Source organism: Grampus griseus (genome assembly GCF_964374135.1).
Source record: "Grampus griseus genome assembly, chromosome: 16".
NCBI classification, from domain to species: Eukaryota; Metazoa; Chordata; class Mammalia; order Artiodactyla; family Delphinidae; genus Grampus; species Grampus griseus.
The window spans coordinates 40,485,232-40,497,061 of record NC_139010.1 but is presented as its reverse complement, the minus strand read 5'-3'; the positions used below and the strand labels follow the sequence as shown (position 1 = coordinate 40,497,061).

General features: G+C 44.0%; 1 protein-coding gene across 1 annotated transcript in view; it reads left to right on the top strand.

Moving 5' to 3' along the window:
- The first annotated feature begins 647 nt into the window (after window positions 1–647).
- ERCC6 (ERCC excision repair 6, chromatin remodeling factor) overlaps window positions 648–11,830 on the top strand; it is a 76,084-nt gene continuing 64,901 nt past the window's right edge. The window contains exons 1-4 of the mRNA XM_082673426.1: window positions 648–736; window positions 5,777–6,212; window positions 8,124–8,244; window positions 10,142–10,253. Coding sequence (XP_082529552.1) covers window positions 5,791–6,212; window positions 8,124–8,244; window positions 10,142–10,253 — 655 coding nt within the window. The 5' untranslated portion in view covers window positions 648–736; window positions 5,777–5,790. The remainder of the gene's footprint in view (window positions 737–5,776; window positions 6,213–8,123; window positions 8,245–10,141; window positions 10,254–11,830) is intronic.

Below are 11,830 nucleotides of genomic sequence, written 5' to 3'. Positions count from 1 at the left end.
TGCAAATGTTCTGCAAATGTTCTGCTAAATTCTCACCTGGCTCAAAATTCTCCTTACCTCTTTGATCGGAGGACAAATATTAAATGACTGGCTCACTAATGCAATCAAGACATTGACGTAGGCCCACTATGCACACACACCCACCCCTGCTTGGGGTGTGTGTGTGTGTGTGTGTGTGTGTGTGTGTGTGTGTGTGTGTGTGTGTGTGTGTGTGTGTGTGTGCGCGCGCGTGCGCGCGCTACTGAAATGTGCAGTGCTCAAGCCAGCTCCCTTCCCCAAGCTTTCTTTTTGGAGTTCATGGTTAATTGTAAGCACTTACATTCGCACGGCACACTAGTATACGTACCTCTCTCTCTTCTTCTGGAAACATCTTTTAATTCTTATAACCGCCTTACTACAGAGGCATTTTTCACCACGAGTGAAGCGCTGCTCACAAGCCACAGGTCAGCAGCCTAGGCCATTTTCGTACCCGGTGCACAGGTAGAAAGGCGGGGCTGCATTCTTCGCTCAAACCACGTGGTCTCGCCCGCAGTTCAAAATAAACCCTGGAGCCGGCGCATGCGCCATAGGCCCCACACGCGCAAGCCCGTCCGGTCATTGTTGGGGGCGGTGCTTGGGCGGTGCTTACGGCGGGCAGAAGACGCACGCGCCGCGCCCGGTCCCAGACCCGGTTGCAAGGCTGTTCGCGAAGGCGGCTGCTTCTACGTTTCTATACGGCTGGCCGTGCGGCCCTGCGGTGAGTGTTCCGGCAGCTGAGTTGAACGTCGGGCGGGAGATGTCTGGGGCCCGCTCGGGCTGTCCACGCGGCCGGGAAGGAGCCCATCCGCGCGGGGGGCCGGGAGGCGGCCCTCGGGCCGGGCGATAGCCTAATGCGCCAGCCCACCTGCGGCCGGAAGTGACGCGGCGGGGCGCTCACCTGGGGGGGCCGGGGGTTGTCCCAGCTTCTGGTTCCGCCGCGGGCAGGCGAGCCGGCATGTAAGCATCAACTTCTCGGTTTTGTGTTCGGCCCCCGCGCGCAGGGGCAGCCCGGCCCTGTTTGGTCTCGATTAAAACACTGTTATTTGAAAGAGAGAATCGAGGTAAGTAGAAGTCAGGCACTTTAGGCATTGATACAGTAAAGTGGGAGTATGTGAAGGAGGATTGAGCAGTCCGCATATAAGTTCCGTAACAGAAAGATTTCCCACGTAGCATCCATCTTCAGTGCTGTCTCCCTGTTCCAAGCTTCTGTCACTTGTCACCCGTACGTGTCCCAACATGTCCATGTTGCACTGTTTCCTCCAATCCATTATCTGTACAGTAGTCCAGCTGGTCTTTTACAAACATAAATTGGGTCATGCCATTGTCACCCTGTTTAAAACTCTTCGAAGTCACTCCATTATACTTGGAGAAAAATCCAAGTTCATGTTTCCTCAGGCCCTTTGTGTTTCCTGAGGGCCCTTGCCTGCCCCTCCGTCTTCACTTGTGCCCATTCCCCTCCCCAGCTCTGCATGCATTCAACCAAACCTCCCAACCAGAATCCAGCTCATCCCACAGAAGCCCCAGTGCTTAAAGAAAGACAATGAAGATATTGTTTTCTCAGATGATTGAGCCTTGCAGAGTGTTAGAAGATATTTTGTAGAATTTACACAATAAATGGAGTCTTTATCAGCTCCTTTAACTCTGTTATTCATGTAAAATAAAATAAAAGATTTCTCACAATGCAGCCTTCTTCCATTTTTCCAACCGCACCAGCTCTTTCCAGCCTTAGGAATTAGACATGCTGTTTCTTTGCAAAATGTTCACTTTTGGCCTGTTAACTCCTATTCATCCTTCAGATGCTGGTTCAAATATAACTTTATCAGAGAGACCTCCCTGACCTCACACCTACCTCTGCAATGTCAATTAGGCTCCTCTGTTATTTTGTCATAAAGAATCCTGTACTTTCTTCTTAAGGCAGTTAACCACGGTTACATTTGTGTGTGTGTATAATTTATGTATAAATACATACTTATACGTAAATTTGTTTATGTATATATAAAATTCTTAAAATATGTGTCATCCGCAAGAGCCTCTAAGCTCAATGGGGACGGAAACTAGTTAACCGAGTGCATTGCCTGGTGTAATTGACTTTCAATAAATGTTTTTAAAAACTATATTTATTTATTTGGCTGAGCTGGCATGCGAGCTCTTAGTTGCGGCATGCAGGTTCTAGTTCCCTGACCAGGGATCGAACCCCGGCCCCCTGCATTGGGAGCGTGGAGTCTTAACCACTGGACCACCAGGGAAGTCACTCAATAAATATTTATTGAATGTCATATAATTTATTTCACTTTGGAAACTCCTTACGTTCTGAGGAGAGCTTCCTTGTTTTCATCTCTTATTCCCAGGAGACTTGACCTTTGGTCCATTCTCCAAGTGGCTTCTTGACTGCTTCCTTATTTCTTTTTTCCCTTTTCCCTTCCCTTCCCTTTCTCCCTCCTTCCCTCCCTCTTCCAGTCCCTTCTGGCTTGTTTTTTAAAAATCTACCCAGCTTGGACCCCAAGGTCAATTACTCAGCATCTTTACCCCATCCTGTGATTACTTTATTATTCCAGTGATCTCCCTGCCGTGGCCTATCCTTAAGGGGATAAGGCCTCTGTTTCCTTCTCTACTCACTTCTTATCCCACTGCAGTCTGGCTTTGTCCCCTTTGCTCCACTAAGCTTTCTTTTACTAAGGTAACTAGCGACCTACTTTCCAAATCCGCTGGACCCTTTCTGGTTTCCTTTGGAACTTGCCCTATTATTTTCCATTTTTAACCATTCCCTCTTACTCTTTTTCTGTTATTAGAAGTTTTCTCCAAACATTATTATTTTAACCTTTTCTTTGTACTACAATGTTATTACTTAATATTTTGATGGATTTAATGTCTTTTTTTAACCTGAAAAGGAAATCTTTATATACATACAAATAAGAACAATGAAAACAGAATTGTTAAATTCCAGCTAGTGTGAAGACTCTGAGCCAGAATCCTGCTGTCTCTGTTGAAAATGATAGAGTGCCAGTCTTATCCTTTCTCCTGAAAATAATCAGAATGGCCCCAAATGGAGGAACTTCCTTACTCTGCTGTTCTCTTTTAACCTTTACAGTGTTAGCCTTTTCTTACCCTCTAAAAGGATCTTTGGTACCTGTCACAGCCTTGGGATCCCTGGGGCTGTTTACTCTGCCATTGCATCCACATCTTGTCCAGATTTTCTCTAGAGCCTAGATTTGCATTTCTGCCTGCGTGCCAGCTGGACACGTTACTGCCAGCTCTCCCTGCTTCCCATCTGCTGCTTTTCTGATTCATATTTTTGTGACTGAATTCATGAGTGACTCAGTTGTCCAGACCGGACTTGTTATTTTAGATTCCTCTCTGAACCTTACTTCCTTTCAGCGTGTATGAACACCTCCTGTATATCAGATCCTGGGTCACATGTTCAAATCTCAGTTTGTATGTGTTTTTTGAACTCCACACCCAGTGCACTGTCCTTTCCTCTATGCCCACCTGGCCTCTTTTTTTCTCAGAAAGAGAAAAACAGATATCGTATATTAACGCATATATGTGGAACCTAGAAAAATGGTACAGATGAATTGGTTTGCAGGGCAGAAATTAAGACACAGATGTAGAGAACAAACGTATGGACACCAAGGGTGGAAAATGGCGGGTGGTGGTGATGGTGTGATGAATTGGGAGATTGGGATTGACATATATACACTAATATGTATAAAGTGGATAACTAATAAGAACCTGCTGTATAAAAAATAAATAAAATAAAATTCAAAAATTCAAAAAAAATGAATTTACAGAAAAAAATATATATGCCCTTGGTCACAGGGAAACAGAAGGAAAAAAGGGAAATAGATTCAATATCTTTACTGTTAGAAAAATATCTCAGTGTATATTCCAAACTGATTTGCTCTAAATACTGTAGGTAATGTTAATTTTGAAGACTACATTGATCAAAGAGTTTCATTTGAATGAAAGAATTTATTAAGTTCCTAAGATAACATTCAAAAGTTAATTATTTTTTTGGTCTGCGTTGGGTCTTGCTGCATGCGGGCTTTCTCTAGTTGCGGCGAGCGGGGGTTACTCTTCGTTGTGGTGCGTGGGCTTCTCATTGGGGTGGCTTCTCTTGTTTTGGAGCATGGGCTCTAGGCACACAGGCTTCAGTAGTTGTGGCATGCGGGCTCACTAGTTGTGGCTCGCGGGCTCTAGAGCGCAGGCTCAGTAGTTGTGGCGCATGGGCTTAGTTGCTCCGCGGCATGTGGGATCTTCCTGGACCAGGGCTCGAACCCATGTCCCCTGCATTGACAGGCGGATTCTTAACCACTGTGCCACCAGGGAAGTCCCCCACCTGGGCTCTTGCCTGTGCCTCTTTTACAGACCTGCCCCTCTGTGTTGTTACTGGCATGCTTCTCCTCTACTAGTGAGCGAGCTGCTTAGGGCAGGATGACACTTAAGTTCCTGGCATCTTTGTATCCTAGTGCTTGGCCACTGGGATCATTTTATTTAATGAGAAATGAGTGGGGCTTGTTGGGGAATTTGTCATCATTTCATTGAAATAAAGTTTTAGTGCTGAAAGAAACCTTAGTTTATTCACTGTTAAATAAAAAGAAAAGCTGTCACTTTTTTTAATGTATATAAAAGTATTTATTCGATGGAGTTATACAGGCAATATAGTGAACACATTTTCTTTCAAGGAGTTCTTGATTTCTTGGAGTAAAATGTGAGAGTTCCCCTTTATTCCTACCTGTTCCTTCTGCTTCCCCCTCCCAATTGTCGCAGGTTTAGTTTGTATCCCCAGATCATTTTGAATGCATTCCATACACACAGGTGTGGATACACATTGTTTTCCAATATAAATGTCTTCATACGATGTGACTTTTTTCGTCTTACTTGGCTTTTATATCACTAACATTGAAAATACTTAATGACTTTTAAAAACTATTTTAAAACATGCTACAATAAATATCCTTATGTATATGTGAGTATTTCTCTGGAATAAGTGCCTAGTAATGTGAATTTTAAATCTTGACAGATATTGCTAAATTGCCTTCCAAAAGAATTTTACAAACTTATGTTCCCACCGGCATTATGTGAAAGTGGATTTTTCTTGCCTCTCCTGGATATTATCAGTCATCATGTTTTTGCCAGCCTGATGGTGAGAAATGATATCATGCATTGAAATGGAGTTATTTTTGAGAATATTTTAATTAATCTTCCTCAGATTCTGATTTGAGTGGTGCTGTTTATTACCTCTTGTTCAGAGTTCCTGTTTTTTGGAGTTCAACCTAAAAGTTTTTAGTGTTAGATTTGTAGAGAATCTCTCTCAAGTCACTAAATCTATACTTTACAGTTGATCGTGCCACTATAATGTAGGTCACTTGTGCCATAATGCAGTGAAGAGGCTGACTTGGAAAGCAGCAGTGAAATGACTTCAGTTGATTTGGAGAAGACTCTGTGGGCATCATTCAGGATGCTGGCTGCCAGCTTTCTTAGCTGGCTACCCCAGTGTCGTTTGTTGGTGATACTGCATTTTTTCTTCTTTTTTTTTGTTTTTCTGGTTAATTTTTCTCAATTATCAGCACTCAAGAAGATCTATAGCTTGTGCCCGTTTAAGAAAAATACTTGGGAACTTAAATTTATGTATAATTAGAGGATTATTTCTTGATTTTTTTAGAAATTGGTCTGCTTTCGTTATAAGATATTTACGAAACTATATAAATATCAATTCTATATAACTGAAGGGCTGACTGAAAAATTGTTTTCCTTTTAGATAGTCTGTAGAGGATGCCAAATGAGAGGATCCCCCACTCAAGTCAAACTCAGGAGCAAGACTGTTCACAGAGTCAGGATATCAGTGAGAGTGCAGAGGGGACAGTCAAGCAGGAGAACGATGGCGACGTGGAGCTGGGGGAGAGCCTCCCCTCTTGTTCCCCTGCTAATGGACCCTCCACTTCAGCCAAGGGGTATCCCTCGGAACTTCCGAGGAGAGGGCCAGCCCTGCTGCACATCAACAGACATCAGATCCAGGCGGTGGAGCCCAGTGCCCAGGCCCTGGAGCTGCAGGGTTTGGGTGTGGACGTCTATGACCAGGACGTGCTGGAGCAAGGGGTGCTTCAGCAGGTGGACAGCGCCATTCATGAGGCCAGCCGTGTGGCCCAGCTTGCCGACGCAGAGAAGGAGTATCAGTCAGTGCTGGACGACCTCATGTGAGTGGACCACCTTCTCTCTGATTATAGAGTTTGTGTTTACATATGATGGAGAGATTCAGACAATAGCTGTGGTAGTCCAGAAATTTAGGAGATTTATAGAACCTTTAATTGGAGGATGGGGTCAGTAAGGGTGGTCCTTGACCTTGTGTCTAAACCCCAGCCCTTTCGCTCAGAAGCTCTGTACACAGTAGTTAGGTGCTCAGTTCAGTTCACAGCAGCTTGTTACACATGATGTCCTGGAGAGAAGCACTGTTCTAAGTGCCCCAGATTTTGCAAGCTTGTGCACAGAATGGTTCTCAGGAGAAGCGTTCCTAAAGTTCTGATATGTCCTACTCCAGATACCAGGAACATATCCGCCCCCCCCCACCTCCCCATCCTATAATTTCTTTCCAGTTTCCTGTGCCTAAACCTAGGGCCAGTCTTTTGGTACCTTTTCAGATTTGCATTTCTAGAAACAGTGAGAAACAACTCCCTGCTTTTTCTTTCTTCTGTTGTAATTTTGACTCTATAAAGAAAGCTGAAGTCCCATAGAGACTTCACTTGTGCTTTAGAGGAGAAACAGACCTGGGCCGTGTTGCGCACAGCACGCTGGTGGGGAAGGGGGTGCCCTGGACCTGGGTTGGAAGACGGGGCGGAGGATTGAGTTGAGCTCGCTCTCCGTTGCCAGTCTGCCCTCCTTGGCCAGTGTTCTTGGCTGTATCAGGGAAACAGGAAGGGGAAGGGGAGGACTGGGTGGAGGGATGGTGTGGTCTCAGGTGGGAGCAGCTGGGGGAGGGGGAGGGAGGCACGTAGAGCTTTTGGCTACCCTGGGCGGGGGTGGGGGGGTGGGGGGGGCGCTGTGGTACAGGCAGCTGTTGGCACTTAAAGGGCATGTTTTCTGCTAACAGTTTTCTGGTGTGTTCTTTGGGCCTCTTGAGCAGCAGGTGTTCTCCAATAGTTGTAGCCTGACCTTCAGGTGTGAGGACCTCGATGCCGTGTAATGAACACACCTTTTACATTCGACCTGGGAAATGTATCCACTGCTTGCAGAGGTGACAGAGCAGGGTGCTGCAGAGTCACCTAACACTAGAGGCCGCCTAACACTAGACAGATGGTGACACGTACTGAGACTGCCAGTAACTTGCATTGATAACATCTTTTCTCCTGAAATCCACAAAGGGTACAAACAGCAAATTACACAAGTGTTGAGATTGAATTTGTGTTTTGAAACTTGGGAGTTACAATTCTATGATGTCTATTTTAGGAGCAATGTATTATAAACTGATTCTTTTTCTTTGCACTACAAAGTGTAAAACGACAGCAAATAAGTCTTCTAGTCATGCAAAAGAAAAATATTGTCACAGTTGCCTGACCTATATAAGAAGATGTTTAAATATTTTTAGTACTTTTCCAAGCTTCGGGAGACTTCCATAATGGCCTTTAAACACGGATGTATGAGTTGTTGGTAATGGGGTACGCTGTGCGTATTTGGGGCAGGGAGTATATGGGAAATCTTCACCTTCCTCTCAGTTTTGCTGTGAACCTAAAACTGCTCTAAAAAATTAACTCTCAAAAAAAAAGTGTATGCATTTTTTCATATAAAGGGACAGCTTATTGCCTGTTGGTTTTGCACAGTCTCTTGAATAGAGTAGACCCTTAAAATGCTTGTAGAATGAATGAATCTGCTTGCAAATGGGAATGAACTGATTAAAATTGGCCAGATTAGAGAAAAACATGAGCAGTCATCTTAGACTCCTAATAACCCTTCAAATTCTATTACTGGCCAAAAAGAATATGTATTCTGGTTTAGTTGCTTTTGTCTTTTAGTTAATAAGAAGTAAAAGGGACATGTTTTTAGCATTTCTCTCCATGTTATTCTATAAAAGATGTTACCAGAGTGGAAAATGGACATTTTATCTTCTTTTTCAGGTCATGTACGACATCCCTAAGGCAAATCAATAAAATTATTGAACAACTTAGCCCTCAAGCTGACACCAACAAAGACATCAACAGGAAACTAGATTCTGTAAAACGACAGAAGTATAACAAGGTGACTCCAAATAACACACTAAGTTGCATTTTTGCAAAAGTCATTATTTAGGCTCATTTAATATTTGGGAAGTAGCTATTCTGAAAAGTACTGGTAAATGTGAAGCAAATTTATAACAGAAACTTTTGAGTTCCTTTTATACGTTTAATTTTTTTGGCTGTTTCCCTTTAACATCCTCTGCTTAAAGAGTGTTTCTAAAAATACGCATATGTACGCATACGTACGTAACTGAGAAGAAGTTCCTCTTTTGGCTTTGCGTGCCTCCTCACGCGGGTACTTCATAGTCTCCCTGCCGCGCCACTTTCTTTCCCCAGCTTAGGTTCTTTGGCATGCGGGCCTCTCACGCCGTCTCCTTGTCTTGCGTGGACTTGCTCTTTTTCCTGCTCAGCTCCTGCTTGCACTGACTGTCTGCAGACGTTTCCCATCGACCCAGCCCTCGCCCCTCACACACTCGTGATCACTGTTCTGAGAGGCTGGCCTTCGGTGTTCAGTCATCACCCAGCCACACTGACCGGGTTTGCACTTAGGGTTGGAGGACTTAAGTGTAGGGAATGTCTGTCACTTATGACATTGTTTTTATGAGGTTTGAAACATTTTTTAGAATTGATGTACACTTTATGACAATATATTGCAGGAGGTAGAAATGACTAGTTTTGATCATTTTATTGCCGCCATCCTAAGTGATTAGCAGATGGCCTTGTGCTTGCAGTGGATTCAGTGCAGTGAGTAGAGTCCCCACAGCTCTTATTCAGGCTCTACTTGTGGGGTGTGGTTAACCTTGGTTCCTCCTTTTGCTCTCCACTCACCGGTTCATGATCTTCTCCACACTGTCTCTCTCACTTAACTCCACAGCAGCAGCCCAAAGGTCAGAGCTCACAGTGGCTTGAGGCACCAGGGGTCTCCCCAAAGCAGAGAGGAGACCGCCTGGCTTCTCGTGGAGCATGTGAATAGTGGGCTTCTGGTGGGCTGGGGTTTCGAAGAGCAGAGAGGACCAGTCTTAGGCCCCTTTAGGTACCGGTCTAACTTGGTTATATATTCCTGTCTCTCTTTAGCAGCTTTTTGCTGTTTAGAGAGAGACTATTCAGAGAGAGGCTGTTTTGTATGAGAGTTTGCTGAGAGAAAAACTGTGAGATACAGTAAAAGGAATTACAAGTCATTACAACATGGTGTTTATAATCAGGATGTCCCCTTGCTCCACACTCATGTTTGGCGTTCAAGCATTCTTGACCTTGGGAGAAAGAACCACCTACCACAGGCCTAGTTAATTAGGGAATCCCTAGGAATGGCCGCATATCCAAGCTCTGGTGATGTAGAGGGAGACAAGACAAAGGGGGGCCCGGGGAGGACAGAGTAAAAGGGTATATCAAAATAGATTTTCCCTTTAAAATTTTGTGATTGGGTAGGATACTATAAAGGACAGTCGTAAATATGGTAGATTATCAAAGGTGACTGACTTTTTCAACTGTTTGAACATTTGTGTTTGTTTCTTATCCCTACAGCCTATTGACCTCATAGCCCATTGGCTGCTAAGGTCAGAAACAGAGAAATTCAGTGATTTACCCCGTGTGTAATGAGGAAACCATGTAGAGCAGTTCCACCTCCCAAGTCGGTGGAGAGTCAGTGCAGTGAACTTAGCTGCTCAGGCAGGTAGAGAGCCGTGCCGCCCAGTCAGGAGAGTGGGTGGGGACACGGATGCTGCCCGATGGACATGCTTTGAGGGCTTCCTGCTAGAAAAGTGGCAGTTATTCAAATAAGGTTTTCTGTAGTAATAGTTGTATTTGGTAATTGTTTTATTTTGCTCTTGATTAAAGTTTTTAAAATTTTGCAATGCTGTCGTTTGTATTTAACATTTAATCACTTCATTCCTGTTTTTTGTATTCAATATCTACCCATTAAGGAACAACAACTGAAGAAGATCACAGCAAAACAAAAACGTCTCCAGGCTATCCTTGGGGGAGCAGAGGTAAAAGTTGAACTAGATCATGCCAGTCTGGAGGAGGAGGATGCAGGTGAGGATACTGGGGACGGTGTCTCTGTTCTCGAATTGATGCCTGATGCCTCTCGTCAGTGGAGGGTGTCCCTTCAGTTCTGGCCTGGGTGTTGGGAAAAATACATTTGTTTACTTAGTGACAAAAGAGACACAGGAAAATTTTATTCTCCACACCTGTAGAAACAAATCTATTTTAAGTCTTATGGGGTTTCAGAGAAAGAAAGTAAATTTTTAACTCAGTCTAATGGAGGCTCCTGGTGTGCATTTAGTATTACGTCTAATAAATTAGAAATCTTAACATTCTTTTCTATTGATTTTGTAGACACCTAACATCTTGATTGAATTACGTTTTGTTGCCCAAGCATCACCCATGAACATTCCTAGAATTGCTTTTAAATATCTTTTGGGGACGTATCTGGCAGGCTTTCCAAGCATCAGTTCTGTTGTTCAGGAAAGGGCATCTTAATTCAGGTTATTTAATCCATGGCCATGATTTTGTTTATATCACTGACCTGGATGGGCATCTTTTGGGAAGCCTTTTGGGAAGATGCATAAGCTCTGAAACGAAGTATCTTTGTAGTCAGTGTGTGTGCATGTGTGTTTAGAAATTGTTGGTAGCTGTTCAGTTATTTACTAGTTGAAGTATCGATTTAAACCCTTCAGGCAGATATTTTCTACTAATTCCAGAAGTCTATTCAGTAAGACAAGAGAATTGTGAGAATTGAGGCATTGGAAAAAAATAACTATGAGATGTGCTATTAACGTCTCGCAGAATCCATTGGGCCTATGAGGAGTGCTTTCTGCTGCTGAAATGCCATATTTCTCATTGGTAAAAAAAACGATTGTCCTGGTCTGGCTGACTAGAACTCGCTGCTGCCTTTTGCTACCTGTTATTTGTTTGGTAAAACTTGGCCCAGGATTAATTGTTACTTCCCCATCCAAAAGCTCCACTTGGCCTGTCTGTAGCAGCTGATACTTCCCTGCCTTCCAAGATCCATGTCTCTCTTCTGGTTTTCCTTTTAGCCTTCTGACCATTCCTGTTTAGTTTTTTTTTGACCGGCTTTTCTAGGCTTATCTTAAATGTTGATTATTCTCAGAATTTCTTGCTGAGCCCTCTTCTTCTTTTTTATAAATTTATTTATTTATTTATTTATGGCTGCATTGAGTCTTCATTGTGGTGCGCGGGCTTCTCATTGCGGTGGCTCCTCCTGTCGCGGAGCACGGGCTGTAGGGCGCGCGGGCTTCAGTAGTTGTGGCGCACGGGCTTAGTTGCTCCGCAGCATGTGGGATCTTCCTGGACCAGGGATCGAACCCGTGTCCCTTGCATTGGCAGGCAGATTCTTAACCACTGCGCCACCAGGGAAGTCCTGAGCTGCCTTCTTCTTATACTACCTCTCCCCAAATAATCTCATCCATTACCTATGGCTTTTGTGGCCACCTAGGTTCTAGTATCTTATAAATCTGTAGACCTGTGGCCTTTTGCCCTTTTCCTGAACTCCTGGTTCCTATTATCCCTCTCCAGTGGGGCTCCAGCTAACACTTCAGACTCCTGGTCTCCCTTATAACCCTTCCTCCTCCATCCCTTCTGGGATACCT